The sequence below is a fragment of the Elaeis guineensis genome, chromosome 13 (genome assembly GCF_000442705.2).
Source record: "Elaeis guineensis isolate ETL-2024a chromosome 13, EG11, whole genome shotgun sequence".
NCBI lineage: Eukaryota > Viridiplantae > Streptophyta > Magnoliopsida > Arecales > Arecaceae > Elaeis > Elaeis guineensis.
Genome location: NC_026005.2, coordinates 9,639,784 through 9,662,709, shown reverse-complemented (window position 1 = coordinate 9,662,709; position 22,926 = coordinate 9,639,784). Strand labels below are relative to the sequence as shown.

At 36.9% G+C, this 22,926-nt stretch overlaps 1 protein-coding gene across 1 annotated transcript; it reads left to right on the top strand.

The window, feature by feature from the left end:
• The first annotated feature begins 6,405 nt into the window (after window positions 1–6,405).
• Window positions 6,406–8,561, top strand: LOC105056560 (transcription factor TCP15). Its single transcript, XM_010938783.4, has one exon. The coding sequence runs from the start codon at window positions 7,193–7,195 to the stop codon at window positions 8,306–8,308; it is 1,116 nt and encodes a 371-aa protein (XP_010937085.1). The 5' UTR covers window positions 6,406–7,192; the 3' UTR covers window positions 8,309–8,561.
• Window positions 8,562–22,926: the final 14,365 nt, after the last annotated feature.

The window sequence follows — 22,926 nt, the reverse complement described above, 5'->3', positions numbered from 1 at the left end:
CGATCGATTTGAGTGGTGGGCTCCATTGCTGCTCCTGAGCTGGTTCCGATTGTATATGTTTAAAGATGGCATCAAATTATCTTGCTCACTATCAATAATTCTAGTAACATGTGGGCCATGTTAGGTTGGAGCTTCCCTGGTGGTTCGATGTTACATTAGAAAAGATCGCCAAGAATAATTATAAAAAAAAAAAAAAGAAAAAAAAGAAAAAAGAATGCAGTCAATCTTTACCGTACATATGATGATCCACATATTGATCAGGGCATCTATCATCCGATGATGACACAGGATCTGGGCATCTATCTTCCACCAGATGGCTAAATATGGACCGTCAGGATGTTGAAGAGCAGTAGGTACACCTGAGAGTCTACTCATCGAATGGTTACAAACTTTGGGTATCATCAGCTGGGGCTGGTTCCTGGGGGGCTCGTGTGCAGTATGGGCCTAGCCATTTTTGGGTAAAACTCATGGGCCCAAGCACTTTTGGGCAAAAGGATGGGACCCACAAGGGACGACAAGCAGGAAAGCAGCACGTGTCCTCTTTCAGCTTTGCACAGTTTGCCTCCTCCAATCCTAGAGCGGACTTTAGTGGTCGGAGAGTTGGATTCTGGTCACCACCAGTTAACGTTAGGCTCCGGTGCCCCACCTCTCCTCTCCCATTCAATTTAGTTACCAAGCCCATGTTGGGAAGACGTGGGGCCCTGAGATCGTGTGCGGGGGACTAAAGACATGCCTTGTTTGGTTGGTTGTTGGCTTAAAGAGCTTGCTCCTTTTCACCTGTTAATGCGGGATCTGTCTGAATAGGCCAACTCAAACTTGACCTGTTTTAGCTCAACTAGAGCCATCATGGCTGGATCAGTGCTAAATCTAATTCCCCATTCTAAGGAAATCTCAACATGTCCTTCTCTACCCGACCCATTTTAACTCGGCTGGACCCATCTTAACTTGATGAGTGCTAACAGTGACTAGACCCAACTTTGTTAGGATTATGATATCAGGAAAGTGAAAATAAGGATCCACAATTGATCTTTCGAGAGGGTGATCTATGGATGTATCATCCAGGAATTCAAACGAAAGCTTTTAATTTCTAAGTAGAGAGGTGTAACCATCGGAACAAACTCTTGTTCCAAAAACAAGTATTTGAAATTTAAACTTGCTAATAAATGTCCTTCCTTTATTTTTTTTGGCTTGTTGCACTTTATTTTCTCTGTTTCCTATAATGATACAGAATTGAAGGCGTTCTTCTTAGAGTATGGGGCATGTATAGGATGAGAATGTGAAATGGGGTTTGAATCTCAAGAATCTCTCAACTCAAAAGTTCTTTTGCAATATAGTTGCAAGGACTGATGTTAATACTCCTATATAAATCATAATGAAACATTTTCCAGCAAATCAGTCTCAAAAGAGAACCGACCAACCTGGCTCAACCAAAAAAGGTCGCCTTTATAACTTGAATCGAAAAAGAAAAAGGAAGACTTGAATCAAGCCAAAGCTCCCATTCAGCCAGAGTCCGTTTCAAAATTTCGCTAAAAGCTCTTAACTTGAACGGTTGAACCCAACCAACATAGACTGAAACATCCAAACCCAGGCCTGGTTCATATGGGACCAAGTTAGGTCAGTTTTGGTCACTCTTCAGCTATGCTCCACCAGGATTTCCTTCATTTACGGGGGCCATGCATGCATGCACATCACAAGCCTATATCTGGCAGGACATTGTTGGTAGTCTTTGGACGCTAAAACATGCCCCTTAATTATCGGAACTCTCTTCCTCTCGATGAACTTGCACCCGCTCTTCTCGCCCACTCGGCCATCTTGATGCTGATGGAGGAATGGAGGTGAGCTCACCGGATACGTGGGTGGACCCGGAAAAGACCTTATCAATTGCTGGCGGGCAGCCAGTTACAGTCCGGAATACACGGGCGGGCCCCACGTCGTGGCGGATGTGACCGAACTCGAAGTGCCAGTTTTTGTTAGGGCGGGGTGACATCAGCCCTAGGGATCCAGGCAGGAAGATTCCAACTGTCTGATGACGTGGCGTCCCAAGAGCACCCACCACCGGCCGTGCCACTGCGAAGGACATTCCCTACCCAGCTGGACCCTGGCCCCACCTCTGCGCTGTCCCCTTTTAGACGTATAGGCAGCATAGCTCGCCTTCTTTGGCTTAGATTCATGGCTCATCATTACACTTTGTTTACACTTGTTAAGTTGGCAATAATTATGATTTTGGTGAGGGTTTGTGACATGATTTAGTATTATGTTTTTTTTAAAGAATGCTTTCGAGGGGGGTTTGGCATGTGGGGCCTAGTGACCTTGATGTATCTATGGCGGTCTTGGTAGTTTTTACTTTGGCACTGCTAATGAGTTGACATTTGAGAGCATACTTGTCACCCTAGTGTATTATTTCGAGTGAATCGAACCAAGCATTTGTATCTCACCGGCAAATTTGATATTTACTTTTGAACAAATGATTAGTTTGGATGTTGCTTGCCAAGTTACGCTTGGACATATGTCATGCTAAGGAACTATGTTAGACCAATGCTTTGAACACTTGAGAAGGTGCTAGAACAAAAAATGGCACCCTTTAATCAGAAAATAAAAAAATCCAACTAAAGAGAGACTGCTACAGTCAACTTACATGTCCACAATATTTTTTTTTAACTATAATTATACTTAATTTTGTTAAAGTTCATTTGCATTTGAAATGTTTCTGTTAGCTAACTATACATAAAGAATTCGGCATGGAGGATCGACAAGATAGCATGCTAGGCATGGGTCTAGTGAAAGCATGTATGTTGTCGTGCTGATAGAACATGTACTATCTAAATAGACACCAACATGTACTACGTGAATTATTGTTGCATCTTTTTTAATTTTTTTGAAATGTTGCAGTCAAAGAATACATATTATCCATCAGATAGAGGCATGTCAAGACGCCGCACATTTAATTGATATGGTAGGACAAATGTTGCTTTCGAGCTTGCATCAAGCTTGCTTTTGATCCATGCATGGTGAAGTGCAACTTGCCATGCCAATGAAATGTTTTCACCGGACTCAACCTTTTGCATATAACTTCAGATTATAGAAAAATATTTCTTAAAATTGACTAATTTTTTTGGCATGATAAATTAAAGGGGAAAAGGATTGGGATGGAAAGAGTTTCAAAAGATATCACTAATTGTGTGTTTTGATTTTCTATCTATTAATGTGTAGGATCTTCCAAGCACCCTCAACCATGCATGCAATAGTTTATACAAGGCATTATCTGCATGCCCAACTCACCGATCCTTTAATTCTTCGTGCAAAACAACTGCATAATTTCAATGTAAACCCTATGTATGCCATGCACAAGTTCAACTTTAGTGTAATATTTACAGCCATGGTAAACTTGAGGATTCTTTGGGAGCATGCTAATCAGATGGCTATGTTGCTAGAGATCTACTAATAACAATCCAGCGATGCAAATGGTTGCCATCCGTCCCATTTTTTTTTTTCATCTTTTATTATACAAATGGAAGGTAGAAGGCTTTTAATCAAATTCACCACTTACTCCCTATGGGGCGATGCATTGCTTGTTGCTCTTTCTAAACTGTTCAACCATCCGATTCAAACTACTTTTGTTGAGAATTATCTTATCTGATAGTCCTTAGGGTTTCACATTGAAGTTTACAAGGCTCTCATTGATCAATTGGAAGAACCATCGCAAATTCAGCATATATATATATATATATATATTCAAATCATACATGACTAAAATGCAAGTCTCAGCTCGTACGGAAGGAAAACCTAAAACAGGAGTCTCAGCTCAAGCCACACAAATATATTAGTTTAATTATATAAAAACTTGTACGATAAGCACCTTTGCTTATTAAACAATTGGTGCATCATTGTTTGTTAGTTTTTTTCAATCATTAGTCATGGGAAAACTTCCATCATGTATTCTTTATACTCACCAAATTTCTTGACATTTTGGACATTTATGTGGGGGCTAGCATATTTATGAGATTTCAAATAATGTCATTACTAGATCTACATAATTAACGCAATCTGGTTATTCCTTGCTTGCTTGTTGAGCCCCATTGGAGAAGTCTTCTTATATTTGATTTCCTCTAGTCTAGGATGAACTTGTTGTGTTGGCTGCTAAACATCCACACCCTTTTCCATTCTCTCTACTGCCCCTAGCATCACCACGTACGCACCCTTAATATCTGGTTCTTGTCCCCCTGATGACCCCAATCACCTGTCCCATCTCTTTGTAAGAGAGGGATAGGAGCATAGGAAGACTGTATATAGATTCAAGTCCTAAAGCTAAAATATAGATTGCCATCTTTTCCCCTTTTTTTCTATCCTTTTAAAAATTTTGTAATTATCTCTAGTCGACCAAGTCTCTTAATTAGCAATTAGACACTTAAAGGAGGAAAACAAAAAAAATAATTATTAGTGACGGACTCAGCATTTGAACATTGTTATTGCCCAACCAATTAGCCCCTTCAGACTGCCTTCTTCCATTTTCTCTCTTTTGGTTTTGATTCTATTGCTACAAAAGTTGCAAACACCCTTACTTAACACCCTTAAGTAAATTATAATGATAGCATAGGGGAGCCCTATTGTTTTGCATAAGGTCCTTAAATAAAAGGGCATGTTTATTTAAGATTATGTACTGCATGAGAAGAATGGATTTATGTTACACAAAGGTTGAGTACTTTTTATATTTAGTATGGTATTTGACAATACTATATCAATTGCGGAATTATGTATTGTATGAGAAGGATTGATTTATGCTATGCAGAGATTAGTGCTTCTCAAATTTATTTAGAGAAAGATTCTTTGGTAGTCATTAGTTGGCTTTCGAATCCATCTCTTATTGATGTCAGACTCCTTCCACTTATATGACTATTGGCGGATGATACAAATGATGCTGTAAACTAGATGGCAAGCTACGTAGCTGATCACATTGGGACTACACTTTAAGATTCTTCAGCATATCTTTCTCATCAATTTTTGAATATTTCATTTTCTCATTTTCACTAATATATCCATATTCATATTATTTAATTTATCTGACTTACCAAAAAGAGAGGAGCATGTCTCATTGAACAAGCATCATGTTTAGGGTCCTACCAACCTCAACTTGTTTTTGTAAAGCATAATGTAACCACCTTTGACACATGTCGATCAAGTAATGGATGCAAAATTTGGGCAAAGATTATTGGATGGGGTAGGAGACATGCTATTGATTTTCATTTACCGCCACAATAGTCCTGTTTGATGCCCAACATTAATGTTGCCGTAACATGAAATTGCTCATCGATCTCCAATTTGGCACAAAAAAATAGAAACATATTTACGGTGACATGTTCTAATTCGTACGGTTGAAGGGGCTATAGATAGAATGCCTTCTTATGGAAAGTGAATCACAAATCGTTAATTAGAAGACAGCAAGCGTCATCAAAAACAAAAGGTGGACAGACCTTCCATGTATTCTCCCATCTTTCTCCAATGGTGGAACAGGGCCTATTAGATCCAAGCCAATGGCTGTAGCACATAACCATCAAGATGACGATCAAATCCAAAAAGAGAGCACTAAAAGGAACACAAGGATAGGGGGAAAAGCAAAGATTTAACACATCAAAAAGTTTGATGGTTTTGAAGTGGCCTCATGGCTCAAGGTCTTGGCAACTTAATTTGTCAAACATAGTTCTTATATATAGGATGCTAACCAATAAAATTCAAGTTCGTAGATCTTTTAATGACAATGTGACCCTAGGGTCCATGTAGTATCTTTTTGAGCAATTAGAGTCCATGTAACATCATTTCAAATGCAATTACAGGCATTTACAATTGAGATTATGCCTTCCCGTTCATATGGAGTTTCTTATTGACCCCACGCACTTGAGCCTTAGCCAAAAGAGGCTTAGGGAACCATAACCCTAGCCAAGGGGAGTTTGGAAGGATCCCATCCCGGGATCCCCAACCATGGTTAAGAAAAACAAAGGCAAAGGCAAAAGGCTAACGGGGAGAAGGCAGCGGAATGATTACTGATATGGAGGGGGGACCCACCAAATTATCTTTTCCTTGGGGTCTCTCGTTTTTTGACTTGGAAAAGGGACCCACCTCGGCCACTACTGTCTTTATGGATTGAATGATAAAGAGCACCGCACGTGGAGTCTGAGCCAAGTGACTGCCCCGCCACAGTAAAAGGATTGCAAAAAAAAAAAAAAAATAAAAATAAAAATAAAGAGGAAAAAGAGAGACCTGAGAGAAAAGAGGAGGGAAGGAGCAAAAAAATAAAAATAAAAAATAAAGCGTAGTAAAGCGAACATTTCCCCAAAAACCATTGCTTTCCATGCCACCATATAATTTCCACTCATTGTATTTGTTGCTTAAAGTTTTCCTTCTCCCTTATCCTCTCAAGCTTCCTCTCCTTCTCTCTTTAGAAGCATATAGAGAACGGAGCTATCAACTCTCCTCTCTCTATCTATTCCTGACGCTATGTGTACTGGCTTAAATTTGAATTAGGTGTCCTACAATCTCCCTAAATAGTTCTCTCTCTCTCTCTCTCTCTCTCTCCATCGACTGTCAAGTAATCATCCTTCTTTCTCTACGCATGTCAAAAACTTGAACTTGGGTGTCCTACAGGCTCCATAGTTGTTGATCGCTCTCTCTCTCTCTCTCTATCCCCGCCCCCTCGCCCCCCCCCCAACCCACCCAGTGATCTATTTTCCCCTCTCTACACAGATCACTTGCTTGGATCTCTACTTGTTTCTATTAACAGATCCTTCTTTAATTCTGTACTTGTTTGATCTATTTCCCCCATACAATATATAGTTTGATCTCTCCGCGCACCCTCCTGATCACATCCACACAAACCAAAAAAATGGAATTAGATTGTCCTACCCAAACTCCATAAAATAGTATCAGCATCTCTCTGTCTCTCTCTTTCCATCTCCGCAAACCCATCAAAATTTGAATTTTAGGTATGTCATCCTCCAAACTCCACCAACAAGTTTGATTGCCCCTTCTGGCCAGCTCCTACCCTTCTCTCTCTACCACGTAAGTACTTGAATTGGGTCCCCTGCAGGCTCCTTAAGAACCTTTAATCTTATCTGATCCTATAGCTATCTCAAAGATTAATTTGCCATCCTCCCCTTCGCAACCCATCAAGTAAGAAACCATGATCATGGTTTGAGCCAACATGGAAGGCGACGCCGCCGGAGGATCCCGAAGGCCCAACTTCCCCCTCCAGCTCCTTGAGAAGAAGGAAGAGGACTCCTGCTCCAGCTCCGGCTACCCCTCCCTTGCCATCTCCTCCGGCCCCTCCACTGCTGCCGGGGGCAGCGGTGGTGGTGGCGACCACGAGCTCGCCATCGACCCCTCACGAAAGCCACCCCCCAAGCGGAGCTCCACCAAGGACCGCCACACGAAGGTCGACGGCCGGGGTCGCCGCATCCGCATGCCGGCCCTCTGTGCTGCGCGCGTCTTCCAGCTCACCCGCGAGCTGGGCCACAAGTCCGACGGCGAGACCATCGAGTGGCTCCTCCAGCAGGCCGAGCCCGCCGTGATCGCCGCCACCGGCACCGGCACCATACCTGCCAACTTCACCTCCCTCAACATCTCCCTCCGCAGCTCCGGCTCCAGCGTCTCCGCCCCCTCCCACCTCCGCGCCGCCAACTACTTCAGCTCCGCCGCGGCCCTCGCCGCCCCTCCCCTCAGGATCGGCGGCTCCAGCTTCCTCTCGGAGGGCCCCTCATCATCCTCCTCATCCTTGCTCCTCAATTTCAACTCCGGCAGTTGCATCGCCGCCGACACGTCGTCGGACGCCGACATTGGCAGCAGCATTCGGAAGCGCCGGTGGGAGCAGGAGCTCCATCATCACCACTTGCAACAGCAGCAGCAGCAGCAGCAGCAGCAGCCGGTGCAGCACCAGATGGCGGGCTACAGCCAGCAGGCGAGCCACGGCCAGATGCCGGGAACCTTGTGGATGGTGACAAACCCTAACAGCCAAAGTATAGCGAGTGGTGAGTCGCTATGGACGTTCCCACAGGTGGGCAGCGCCGCCATGTTCCGAGGATCCATGTCTAGTGGGCTACATTTCATGAATTTCCCTACACCCATGGCTCTACTGCCGAGCCAGCAGCTAGGCCTCGGTTCCGCCGGCGCCGGAGGCCCCCCCGAGGGCCACATGGGGATCCTGGCGGCCCTCAACGCCTACCGGCCGCCCAATTCTTCCGAGCCGATGGCGCCGGCCGGGTCCCAGCAAGCTCACGGCGGGGGTGACCGGCACGATACGATGAGCACGAGCGACTCGTAGGTTCGGTTCGTCTCGCGCCCATGCATGCGATGATGTTGCTCTCCATCTCTCTCTTTTCTTCTTCTTCTTCTTTAATCCTATCATTTTTCTATCATCTTTGAATCTTATATTTCTGAAGTATAAAACATGCTCGCAATACACCATGCAAGCCATTCTTTTTTTTTTTTGTGTGTGAGTGAGACTCTCAGCTGCTAGGGTTTCAGTGAGGGAGGAGAAGAGTGAGAGTGAGTGCCGAGTTTTTTTTTTTTTTTTTTTTTAATTTATTTTTTAATTTTGTTGTTGTTTTTTTTTTTTTTTTGGACTATGGTGGTGAGTCTTTGGTTCAACAAATTCGGTGCTGTCACACAATTATCATATTCTCATCATATGATCAGTTTTCCTTGTTTCTCCATTCCCATTTCCATGGTTGGGAGTATTATGTTCCTGAATTTTTAACCAACCAAAATATTCTTGCAATGCATCCAGACGCTTTTATGAGTGAGAGAGAGGTCACTGATCAGTTCCACAGTAGATAGAGAGATGGAGAATCGTCAACACTCAGAATAGAAGGAACCTGAAGTTCCTAGAGCCAATGGAGACCACAAGACCCATTGAGTCCAATAGTGAGTCAACTTAAAATTTTAACTCATACGGTCATCTGATCAATGATTTCGTGCTCCTAGAATGGGCTTCTATAGTTGTTTTTAAAAGTAAGACGCATGAGCAAGTCTCTTGTTTATACTTCTCATCTGTTAATACTCATACCTACCAGGTATGAGTGTTTTAATAGCCATTAAAATAGCATTGAGGGTGGTGGGGAGAGTAGTTCTTGGCACAGAGGGTGCCTTCTTTATTCGAATTGTGTGTTGGTGTAGTGGGCTCACCTCTTCCAGGGTGTGAAAGCTGAATGGGAACAAGAGAGCATGGAAAAAGGCCAAATGGGTATAATACCATTGTGGAGCTGTCGGTTGTTCTGTTCCATATTAGAGCTGTCACATGTTGAGCTGATGGGTTGCATTGAGTAACCCTAACCACATGTGCGGTCTTATCCTTTTGATCTTTCTTTTAAGCTCTCCTCTCCAACAAGCGTTGGGGATTTGACACTCCCTCTTCCAACAATGATAAGAAAGAAAACAGGACCACCTTCAGGAGTTACAGTCACCAATTCTAGAGAGAGAGAGAGAGAGAGAGAGTTCTGTGCAGATTTAACTGGAAGCATCTTTAGGCGCGGCTTGCCATTAATTTCTAAGAGCAAGCCCATTGCTTATTTTTGTTGTTAGTGCTGTAAGGATAGCACCAAAACATTTTTTTTTTTTTTGATAAAATATATTTTAGATTTTAGAATAATATACTTGGACACGATGGACTTACGCGACTATATATAGTTTAGGGTAATTTTTTACTTTATATATGCAAGGAAAGCACCTATATCACTAGGATAAATAGTTTGTGAAGGTCCTCTCTTTTATCTCTTTATGCATGCATGTCCATGAAGTCTCCAACATGTCAGCGCTTTACTGCGAATGTACCGTATATTGTTGTTTTATGGCATGCTTGCAATGCTTATAATCCCTTTTCTGGAAAAGTTTATTTCAAGTTTTCATCATCATCTGAGTTTTTCTTTTTAAAAGAAAGTTTCGTTTCAGTCTTTCAAGCTTTCTTCACCTGTGATTGTAATTCTTTTTCCCGAGATTGCTGTATTATTTATGTTCGATGGGATCATGATGGAAAACTACTATACTGGGGTTATGAAATCCATGTAATTCCTGCTCACCTCAAGGGGCAGTATAAATTTATAAAAATATTGTTTCTTGAAAAAAGAGGCATGCACTTTGAATTTTAAAGAATCGTGTCTTCCAAGAGGTACTAATCCCAAAAGCACCTGCAAGGAGTATGTGATGCCCAATTGGGCAAGTGCCTTAATTATTATATTTGAGATGCTTTTCTGTTCATCTTCGCTGGCTTAACTTGATTAAGGCAAAATTACTTTGCTCCTCTTGAATCGAGGGAGAATAATACGTACTCTCTTAGATAGAAACCATGTCACCATCTATATGTGCTTATTGGAGCATATATAAAGAAATACTTTGCCCAATTATTCATTGTTTTTTTTTTCAAAAAACAAAAGTTTGAAGCTTCATATATATGTCATTGTCTAAGGAGCTCCTTTACATTGGCATTCTGTGGTTTTTGATCTCTACATTTAGTAGTGACTCTGTCACAGCTACAAGTTTTCCTAAAGCGCACAACTCCCCCCCTCCCTTCTCCCTTTCCCCTCTGGTGAACACAAACATAACAAAGTCAGCCCAGATGCTAATGCATCATGCACCAAAACAAGAAATATATATGAACGATCTATTCTTGTTTCTAAAATGCAAAGAAAAAGGGATCATCATTGGATTTCATATTGCATGAAAAATAAATTTTGCTCGTAAGTCAAAGAATACATGATTCATTTGTTTGCATGTACATACTTTCCTCTATGCATAGAGCAACTAAAATAACTCATGAGACACCTTGGAATCAAAATTATTGAATATAAGTTTTAAATTTTAACCCGCACAACTGTAAAAACCTTTCTTAAAAACTGATTGACATTTCACTTTAAGCTCATATTCTGCAAATTTAAACTCAAATTTGAAATTAAATGGCAGGACTGGCACAAAAAAACAATTGTAGAACTGGGTGAACTTCGAAATGAGCAATCACATGCCTCAAAGACATGAATTACTGTATACATGCCCTTAAAACTAGTCAACTTGTAAAATAAAATGCTCTAAAAATCCTAAATGTGGTCGAATTTATGATTTGCATCATTTACTGAAGCTCGACTGGATACTCCATCATGGACCATTTTGTCTCCCATCATCCTCCCGTTGTCCATCTCTTGATCCGTCAGCACTCGACTTCACCCATTTACATGGAGTCAATTTCCACTCTATCAATTTTGATGCATTTTTAATAGTGGGTGTAACTTGAAACGATTTATTAAGAATGACTTTCTACGTAGATAAAGCTGTTGATTGGATGGCCTTCTAATTAACATATAAGCGCAAAAAAAAAAAAAAAAAAAAAAAAAGAAGGGTTGGAGATCCTCGACTATGACTTTTTTTTTTTTTTTTCTAGCTAAGAGACTAAAGAAGGATTTCTCCCGTTCCTCTCTTTCTTTCTTTCTTTTTTCTTTTTTGAGAAATCCATCATGTCAGTGTAGGAGGGTTGACAGGCTCCACCTACATGCGCTCCATCCTTGTTTTTATTTTCTCCCGTTCGTTTTTGCTTTTGTTTTTAGTTGGTGTAAAAGTTTCTTTCCTTGTTTTTCGTCTTCTTGTTTATTGGAACAATAAAATGGTAGGATCACACAAATTCATCTTGCCTATTGAAAAAAAGAAAAATTCCTGAGAAGACTGAAGATCATGGGATTACGCATCATGGTGCTCAGGTGAAGAGCAAAAAACAAACAATTTTAAGGTTTGAGATGTTGTAACTCTATGTGCTCAAGGTTCTTGAATTCAGGGAAGAGACGGAACTACTTGGAAGGAAACTTTTCGCAGTGAGTATTACATCAACAGAGAGAACAATAACAAGCCTGGTAACCATAACTATAAACATCAAGCCTTTCTCCAACTACTTTGGGGCTGGTTTTATAAGTTCTCATTTGCCAGTCAATGACTCGTTGCAAATCCTCATTTGTATTAGAATTCATTTTGTTGTTTGATGTGCTTTGTACAATAAGCTGTCCACTTGACACCTACCCTCCATCTTTTCCATCCAAACTTGGAGTGGATTTAGGTTGTGACAATTACTATTAATTTGGAACTTCAGTGGAGAGTTTGGTGATGGGAATATACTAAGTTATGTTCCATTTTTTTCCCTCAGAAAATTATGTTATATATTATCTGATATAGTTTGTCATAAAAACTCTTTATTTGATCATTTAGTTATTGAAGCATTTGTGGAAAACTAATATTTTTAATAGTTTAATGATTTGCTTATCTTTTTCGTCTATGACTGCATTTGGCGAGCTGTAATATAATTTCTTAATCTTCCTTTTCTCATGGGATTGTACATGTTCACCTATCCACTGTTTACTATTTAACTTAGATCATTAATCGATCAGCTAGCTTTTCCCTCCACATTCCCCGAATGAGAAAAGCTACATTAATCCATTGACGTAACTCATTCATCTATCTACTTGTGGTAGTAAATGTAGATTCTTCATGTTAGTACTGATATGGCGAGCCATCTACATGGTTTTTTTTTTTGGTAGTCTTATGATCTACGCAGTAACAACTCCCAACCCATACTGGCCCATAGATATGCACAAAATAATTTAGCGTGGACTCTCCTTCACTCCTTCAGCATATTGTTCTGTGTCCAAGCATGATATATACCACGAGTTGGTGGAGATGAGATGTGAATGAGAGGTATGCCTTTAATTTAATTGTACCCAGAAGAACAGTACTTGAAGACCAAGTCTCTCAGTTCAGCAGGAAAGTTTTGGGACCATGGAGTCTATGGAGCACGCATCCCAATCTTTGACAAACTAATTAAGCCTCTAAACAAAATCAATACCATAGCATGTAGGAGGACACAGACCGGTTCAGTGTAATTCTAAAAGGAATGCTTTTAGGTTGCTAGCTTCAGAACTAGATGCAATATAATATTTTGAGATTTGTGACAGCCTATGGTTCAATACTTAACTACCCTTTCCCACATGTGATGCATGCAATTGAATTTATGGATTGCTATGATTGCACCACTTGTGATATGCCCAACATATAGTAGTTTTTGATGGATGGTTATAAGTACACGATCCACTTTCCTTTTTTTATACTTATGCAGGAGTAATGTGGCACATGTTTCCATTATATGGCATGCTGAAATTTAAATGAATGTGAACAATCCATATTCAACATAGACCTATGAAAAAGCTTGTGCTATTCAGTTAGAAAGGTATCTTGTTTAGTTACCATTTTTCAAACTCAAAAAGAGTAAACTAGAAGAAAGGGATTCTCTCAAAGAATTAAAAGAAGGGGCGAGCACATTAAGTAAAGTGGAATCAAATAGCTGGCCACCCAACAACTCCTTGTATATAATGAAATTAATCTTTTTATATGCAAATTTTGTTGGTTTGTACATTGGTGGAGGGGCTATAAAGTATTGGATATTTTTCCTACGAACTAGGATGGAAGAAATCCTGGCCAAAACTAAATGATGATTAGATTTAAACCCAAAAATGTTAGTATCAAAGACAAATAACTTTACCAACTAAGCCTCTTAGCACCCTTTATTCGAAAGGCTATTGTAACTAAACTTTTGTATATGCTAACATGTGGCGTAGTTGATGTACGTGCATGCCTAATTCTGTTGATATTTGTGATCTCGTTGCACATGATACGTTCTCATTCAAATATGTATTTGATGGATAATTATTAACATGATTTACCAATATTTTCTTCTTTTTTATTTTACATGAATAGTGTGGAATATAATTTTTCATATGGTTGTGATTTTACTAATATAGTCACCAATAATTCCTCCATGGTCGGATTTTATTATGATTCAAATCTACACATGTTGGAACTAGTAAAAATTATAATTTTTTGAAAATAATTGCACAGATGATTAGAGGATATAAATAGTAGAATACCAAAGCAACATTTCTCTTACTTCTCTGAATTAAGGCAAAAAGAAATCTAAAACATTAACTATGAGGTATCCAAAATTATGAAAATAAAGTGTAAAACATATTGATGTTGATCCAATCCATGAGGGGGAGAGAGTCCTCATCAAAGGAGATTTTTTGTAGGACAATAGAATTTATGAGCTTCAAAACAGAATTGTGATCATGCTTTTATACACAATACAAAAAAGAGTTGATTAGAAAATTTTAAAAAAAATCAAGATTTCTAAAAAATAATAGTTAATATTAGATAAATTTGTAAAAATAAGTAAATTTTGAAGAAAGAAACAAAGACTACAAATTGGAATAGCAAGATTAGAATAGATGAAGCTAGAAAATTTGGGCATTTTTTATTTAACATTAGTGCTGGGCATGTGTAATGCATATGAGGGAAACTACATACTACTATATGATCCGTATATGGTTCTTCATATGTACTGCTACTACTTAATGGCATACTTGCAAGACTAGAAAATTGAAGGTTTTTAAGAATGTCAACCTGTCCACACTTTAAGCCATGAATAGGGTTATTACTCAAATTCAAAATCAAAAGCCTCTATTTCCTATGGATTGACTTCAAGAGCATGCTCATCTATCATTCTCAGCTCAAATGATATTTAGAAGGCATCTCCTTTTGGTTGGGTTAAATGTAGTGTTGATGCCATTTCAAATATGATAGGCTTTAGCAATAAGATGATACGAAGAAATTATTGTATTGGGTACCATAGTCCAACATCCCATTATCAATTGTTGAGGAAGCAAAAGCTGAAGCTTTCAAAAGTGGTCGTATTACAACAATTGTTACATTTATGTAACAAAAAAATTATTTAATTTTAGACGACCAGCAATTACCTATCTGATAAATACTATTTGACTAGACTTTGAATTCTTGATTAGACTAATATATGGGCTGGGTATATGGACATTTCTAATTGGGCTGATCTAAAATGATTTGTTCCTTGCTCCATATGCTTCTGTTGCATGAAACTTGTCATTGAGTTCTTTGATTGCCAATGATTTTTTAGGACTTATTGTCTTCTAAAGGTACTGTTATGATCTTCTGACTTTTAAAACTTTCATTAAATAATCGTCATTTTGCTGGAAGTTGATGATGACATTGAAAAATGGTTGGCCGCCTTGGTGCTTTGGTAGAGAAATATGGATCTTTTCAAAGATATAACCAAATTAATAGTTCATGTACGTGGTGTTAGAATTTCTAGACTTCATTGGCTAAGCCTTATGCATGTGTCTCTTACACAACATTTGGACCAGTATAAAGACTAGAATGGGATAAGAATTCTAGCTCTGACCCCATTCTACTATCTAATTTGTATACCAATGGAATCACTTTTCCTCTAAAATCTCCATTCCCTTAAATGGATGAATTGTTATTCCACTCTTAAATAAGAGGAACAATCATTTCCATAAGAATGGGAATGAATTGATATTTTTGATATAAACTAATTGGTAATATTTGTAATATAAAATGATGTCAAGTGTTGTATTTGGTATCGAATGAAAGACAGCATTCAAGGTGTAAAATAAAAATAATGTTTTATACCTAGTTAAAAAAAAGATCAGTACAGTGCATGAAGCCTCATCGTATAGTCAAGGATCAAATATATATATACAACCTTATCCTCATGTGTAAAGAAGTTGTTTTCATGCATGTTTGAGACTTATGACACCTAGATCACAAATGGAGTAACCTTATTATTGTGCAAAGTCACCCTCAATTTATATAATATTTTAAAAATACTATTTTATTACTATAAACAGTGAAAATATAAAAAAATAGCTAGCCATTGTAACAATAGAATGGCTAAAAATTTAGAAGTCAATTTTATGCACCCATATAATAGCAAATGGTCGAGATAGATATTTAGAATTTAAATCATCAAATTATATGAAATACAAAAGCCACATACATTATATATCTATTTGCTGGAATAAATGCAAACAAAAAGATCTAAAAATAAGAAAATATAAATGATCTAAAATAAAATTAAAAATATATAATACTAGGTCAATTGGTGTCTAGAAAATATAAAATAGAAATATAAGAAGCTAAGGGTACGCTAGGTTCTTAACCAAAATTAGAATTGGAATAGATTGGAATAAGAATTGGAGTGGCCATATTTTTCTGTACATGTTTGGTTTGTAATGAAAATCAGAATAAAAATTGGGTGTTGGTTCAAAAGTTAAATTTTTGAAAAATCAACTTAATATAAGAATAATTTTGAAAATTTATTTCTTAAGTAAGTCTCTAACAGAATAATTTTGAATACCGGAAGAAAAGCCAAATAGCATTTTGGAGAATTAGAGCGTTTTCTTTCTTTCCTACAATGAGAATGGGAATATGAATGAGACTTTCCCCAATGAAATGGTTAGAGTGAAAGTCACTTATTCCCATTCCTATTCAGAAGTCCAACTCCCCCTTAATCAAACATATCCCAAGTTAGATAAAAATACAAAATATAGTGTACATATTACAATCTTAAAGAAAATAAGAAATACAAAACAAACTAATATGGAACTATGAATATAAACAAAAAATATCTTACCAATGGAACTTCACAACACAAAAAAATAGTGGTTGTTATTTTATAATTTGGTTTTCCTCAAAAGTATACTCAAAAGTTAATATAAATTTGACTACTTTCTAAACTATAATGTGAATTAAGTAGTAAAATTGTATTGGCACTCCCATCATGTGCATTTATTTGTTTTGAGTACTTCAAACCATGAAATAAGGAAGGTGATAATGATTTTGATTCCCTATATTCTCTTACTATTATATTTTGATTTCCATTCTTATCTCTTTCATTCATCATACAGAACAAATATGGTGTTAGCTAAAACCAAGCCAGGCCAGATCCTATATGAAAGCCTGAATTTTTTTTTTTTCTTGAGCTTTGAGTCAGACTTATACCTTAAAATTTTACATCCAAGTAGTGAACTTAAATGTAATTTGATGGGTGATGTTTAACATGATCTCCATTTGAACAAATAAAAAAAGAGAGACAATGTAACCTAATTACGTAGCAAATAGAAGAATATCTCGTGATGGAACTGGGATCCTCTACCAAACCTACCTCTTGAATGCTGTCATGAGAATTGTTCGTCAACGTCGTTATCTGTGCCCTATCAAGTCGTCCAACTGATGAGGACTGACGTGTTGGGACCATCAATTGGGCGGTTCAAGCGGAAAAGGAGTCGATTTATTTTTTTATTTGGATCAAGCTACGGCTGTAAAAAGAGAAGGTTAAAAAAAAAAAAAAAAAAATCCAAGGAAACGGATGGGTGAAGGGGGGCGTCGTGTGCCGCGCACGCGTCGAGGAAGCGTGTCCTTGGCTCCGCGCCCACCTACCCGGAGAACGTGCCTCCCACGCGCGCGCCCCCGGATTCTCCGTGCTTTCCCTCTCCGCCATCCCAAAGACCGCCTCCGTCCCATCATGGTGGGAGGCCTCGCTAAATGGCCGTCTCACCCAAATGACCAAAATAGCCTTCCTCTCTCCGTCTGCGTGGCCATCAACTTTACAAGTCAAGGTCTTCTCAAAAAATAAATAAATAAATAAATAAATAAATAAAAAAAAAAAATAAAAAAAAAAACAAAAAAATAAAAAATAAACAAAAAAATAACTTTGCAAGTCAAAGCAACCGATCGCATGGGTAAACTTGTTTGCGATTATTTATTAAAAATTTTTGATTTATGACCAACATGCATCCTTGCAATAATAGTTACGGTGGAATCATTTTTTCTTCATAATTATTTATGTCTTTTTTTTTTTCTGAGCCAATCTCTCGTCAAACTCATTTCGAGACAATTTTTCATGAAACTTTTTATTTTTTTTATTTTTTAATAAAAATAAGAGGTCAAAATGATTAGATTTTTTTATTACAAGATAGATAAGAAAAATATTTACGACTCAAAGAAACTCTTTCACCTATAAATTAATAGATGGCATATTTTTTATACATATCTCATCCTTTGAGAGAAAGTTTATATATATCAAGTGTCACGCCCCCGATCCGAGATTTGAATCGAGGGTCATGGCAACCGCCGCATACTTATAGAATACTTTTCCCATAAGCATGCAAGGCATCTCATCATGATATCTTCACAAACAGTTAAATAAATTTTTCTTTATTCAATAATCAAACTTTGGTTCAAATAACAAATCAAAACTAAGTGTTCAAAAGAAAGTAACTGTCTGACAAAGTCAATACTAAAAACAAAACTAAAGGTCTTGAATCAATTCTGAGAAAAATCCTAAATCAATGAGTTAACTCCATCTCTAATCGCTCTCCCAACCGAAATCCCACATCATGCTAATTTTCTGGATCTGTAAGAAAAATATAAAATTTATCTGAGCTAAATAGCCCAGTAAGCAGTGTATACTTTTAACTGAATAATCAAGTAAATAATACTATGCATAACAATTCAATATGTAATTTCATGAAATCATATTCATACTGTCAATCATATTTAGAAGTCAATTCATCATAAATTCCAATTATGCTTTTCTTCTTAATTTCATCAATTTCTTAAAATTCTTCTTACCAACCATGACTATGACCACATTATCCCTGTGGCAGGGTCATAATACCGCGTGTCTGCTTGCGGTGGGCTGCGAATCATCTGGCAGCCAAGTCCTTTGGAACCGCTGGTCTAACTGACGGTTTTGTCGCTGGTCTATCTGGCGACATGTCGCTGGTCTTACTGACGACGTAAACCCTCAGGACAATCAATTGCCAACGTATATGCCCCCATTGGCGGGGTCCTCAACACAGTCAGGTTGTCAATTTCATATTATCTTCCAATTCATATATTATTTTCAAGAATAATAAAATTAATTGATATTCGAATCAAATCAATTATAACATTCTTTGAGATCATATATCATCATAATAATTGCTCCACAAATAACTTCAATCATAAATAATTTTCTACAATTAACTTTCATCATAAATAATTTTTAATAATTATTTCAATAAATAATTACAATCGCAAGCATGCATAAATTTATTTAATTCATAATTTACCAGATAAATTCAGTAAAAGTAAACACTACTTACCTCAAACGTATTCCAATAAATCCACATAATTCTATAAATTTTCTTTCAAAAATTCTGTTCGTAGATCATATCGCGATATCCCATGATCAAACATCCACAATCCTATACAGAATCAATTTCAATAATTAGAAAGAATACGAATACCATATTTCAACGGTTTAGATTGGGTCCGATCATCTAATTTTATCTAATCAAAATCTAATTAGGACCTAAATGATCCAAAGTTTGACTATCAGATCAAATCAGATTCGAAGTGATAGGATCGAGGTTTCTTCATCGATTTCATAAAATCAAGTGGAGAGAGAGAATCAGAGGAGAAAAAATTCATGAGGTACAATTCAAATTGATCAGGTGACACAATCCAACATTACGATTGGTCCAATATCTCAATTGGTGAAACCAACATGATCAAATCAAATCATGGCTAGATCGAAATCATGGATAATCAAATCTAAAGATTCATGGTCTGATTAAGGTGGGTGCCAGTACGCTGTCTGACAATCATGGATCAGGATTCTTCATTAGAATCAGATCAGACTTATTAAAAGAAATTTCTTCATTCACTAATCTTTTTTAGAGAGAGAATCAATCAAGAGAGAGAATATTTTAGAGAGAGAAAATTTTAGAGAGAGAAAACTCATCTTGAATTCTTCAGACAATATGATTCAACAAATCCGATCGATCAGATCAAATCATGCTAAGATTATCATGTGGATAATTCAATAAGATCATAAGAAATAAAATCTAAAAATACCTGATCTGATCAAAGTGGATGTCGGTGTACCATCCGACGATCACAGATCAAAAATCCATCACGAGGATCATTTAAATTCATCATCATTCTTCTCAAAATTCTAAAAATCTTAGGAGAGATAATCTAGAGAGAGGATTCTAGAGAGAGAAAGTAGAGAGAGAGAAAGTCCAATTCTAGAGAGAGAAAATACTAGTTCAGGCTGAAGAGAGAGAGGGAAGAGAGAGAAACTCTCTTTCTCATATTTTATTATTTATATCATTATTTATTAATTAATTTAATAATTTTTCTTTTCTTTTTTTTTTCTTCATGGAAGAGAGAGGAGAGAAAATTCTATTTATTATATTATTATATTATTATTATTATTATTTTTTCTTTCTCTCTTTTTTTTTTTCCTTTTCCTTTTTCTTTTCTTTTTCTTCTTTTTCTTTTCTTTTTCTTTTCTTTTCCTTCTTCTTCTTTTTTTTTTTTTCCTTTTCCTTTTTCTTTTCTTTTTCTTCTTTTTCTTTTCTTTTTCTTTTCTTTTCCTTCTTCTTCTTTTCTTTTTCTTTTCCTTCTTCTTCTTCTTCTTTTTCTTTTCTTCTTCCCGTGGGCATGTTTTGGGCTGAAACAGGGGACCTTGAGGTCCCCTCGTTGGGTGGCCGGCCGGCGGCGTGGTCGGCGTGAGACTGCTGTCGGCAGGAGGAGAGGCGATCCGCGGTAAGAGGAGGCCAAACCGGTGGTCGACGGTGACCACCGACAATGGAAAAACGACAAAAAAAGAAGATTTTTTCGTAATAAAATCCGGCGACTTCGGTCGTCGGTGAGTGTGCACATCGGCACGGGAAGGAAGGGGGAGGAGAGAGGAAGGGGAGGAAGCTTACCTCCGACGCCGGCGAGATTTTTTCGATGAGAAATTGGACGGCACAGCGACGAGTCTCCGTGAGGAATCTCCGGCGATTCCGCCGTTTGAGCTTAGGATTTTCGGTGGAAAGGAGAGAGGAGGGATCTCCTCCTTAAATAGGATCGGAGGGAGATCGTTTCCGACTCCGATTGGGAGCCAGCGAGAGGAGGAAGAAGACTCCGTTCGGGAGTCTTCTCTCCTGTTTTCTTTTTTTTTTTTTTTTTTTGGGCTTTGGATTCGTTGCTTGGGCCAGGCCTCACATTCTTTCCCTCTAAAAGAAATTTCATCCTCGAAATTTTTTCTTGCTTGAGTCTTCATAGTTTCTTATTTGAATCTCATCCACAAATATTTTAATTCTTGATATAAATTCATTCTTAAATCATTTCATAAGAAAAAAGTCAGTACATCAAATATCGATCTGAACGGAACCATCCATTTTCTTATTTATCAAGATCCACGTCTCAAAGATTTTCAATGTTTCAAGATTTCGAAATTATGATCTTATTTCCTGTAAAAATTAATATTCAATATCTCATGACTCAAATGAAAATCAAATCTATCTCTTGTGAATAGAAAAAGGTCAATGTCTCTATTCTTGCATAAGAACTTCATTCATCATTAAGTCATTTCATAAAGATCAATATCACCATTGTTGATTGAATCAATATCACTATTTCTAGTCATCAAAATTTTCTTACTCAAACCCTCAAACTCTTAAATATTCTAATTCTTGAAGCAAATTTTATCATTAAGTCATTCCATAATAAAAATTAATAACTCAAAAATTGATCTAAATCAAAACTATATTTTTCTTATAATTAAAATCAATGTCTCTATTCTAAGTAAGTATATCAATTTTCTTTATCTAAACATTAACAACTCTTAATTAATCGATTTATTATCAAATTAAATTATAAATAACTTTAATCCATCTTTTGTAGAACAATCATCAATATCAATAGATAACCTCCATCTTTTTCATTCAGTCAGAGAAATAATAATGATCAAAAGAATTCTAACTTCAAATTTCATTATACCCTGGAGATAAATATTTGAGTATAATAATCTAAGATCGAAATCATCATTCGATAAATAATCTCAAATTCTTCCTAGTAATTAGATAATTATAAAATTTAATTCTAGGATAGAAAAAAAATTATCTCTAAATATTCTAAATCTAAAATCAAAAATCAAGGGTCCACTCATCCTAGAATTAGGATGCTAAATATTTTTGTAGCATAGTAGGTGGAAGCACTACTTTTAAAAAATCACATTAGGATATCTAAAATGATTCAAAATTTTAAAATATTATTTTTTTTAATATCAATAAATTTCTTGTATCAAACCATATCATCTATCATAATTCTTTGACTCAAAGAATCAACATTCCTGACTTACTCAAAGTAATCCAAATTACCATGCTTCCGCTGCGCACTCTGATCTAACAATCAAAATTTCTTAGGTTCACCAAAAAAAGTTTGATCAAATTATTTCTTTATCCGAAAATTTCAAATTTCAATTGAAATCAAAGATTAACTTTCGATTCTCATTCATACCTTTACTGGTGTACAATAATCTTGATTAACCCTTGAGTCCAATATCATATTTAAACCATCATATAGATTTACTATAATCAATATGAATCAAATCTCAATTCTCATATCAATTCAATTCGATAATTTTCAAACAAAAAATCTTTATAAGTCAAATCAACGAGAAAATTCTTCGATGCTCCATCAAATTTGGACATAATCTGAATATATATGAATTTCAAATCATTATTATTGTTATTTTTTTTCTAAAATTTCTATCATTAGAATCTTCAATATCTATCAAATATCCTTTCATAACAATCATACAAGCTTCAAAAATCAAATCTCCATTTAATAGTAGATTCAATTAAGGACCTCGTTATCATGTGGATAATTCAATAAGATCATGAGAAATAAAATCTAAAAATACCTGATCTGATCAAAGTGGATGTCGGTGTACCATCCGACGATCACAGATCAAAAATCCATCACGAGGATCATTTAAATTCATCATCATTCTTCTCAAAATTCTAAAAATCTTAGGAGAGATAATCTAGAGAGAGGATTCTAGAGAGAGAAAGTAGAGAGAGAAAGTCCAATTCTAGAGAGAGAAAATACTAGTTCAGGCTGAAGAGAGAGAGGGAAGAGAGAGAAACTCTCTTTCTCATATTTTATTATTTATATCATTATTTATTAATTAATTTAATAATT

Bases quoted from the DNA above. Each gene is read 5' to 3' on its own strand.
- LOC105056560 (XM_010938783.4), top strand. From the start codon at position 7,193: ATGGAAGGCGACGCCGCCGGAGGATCCCGAAGGCCCAACTTCCCCCTC.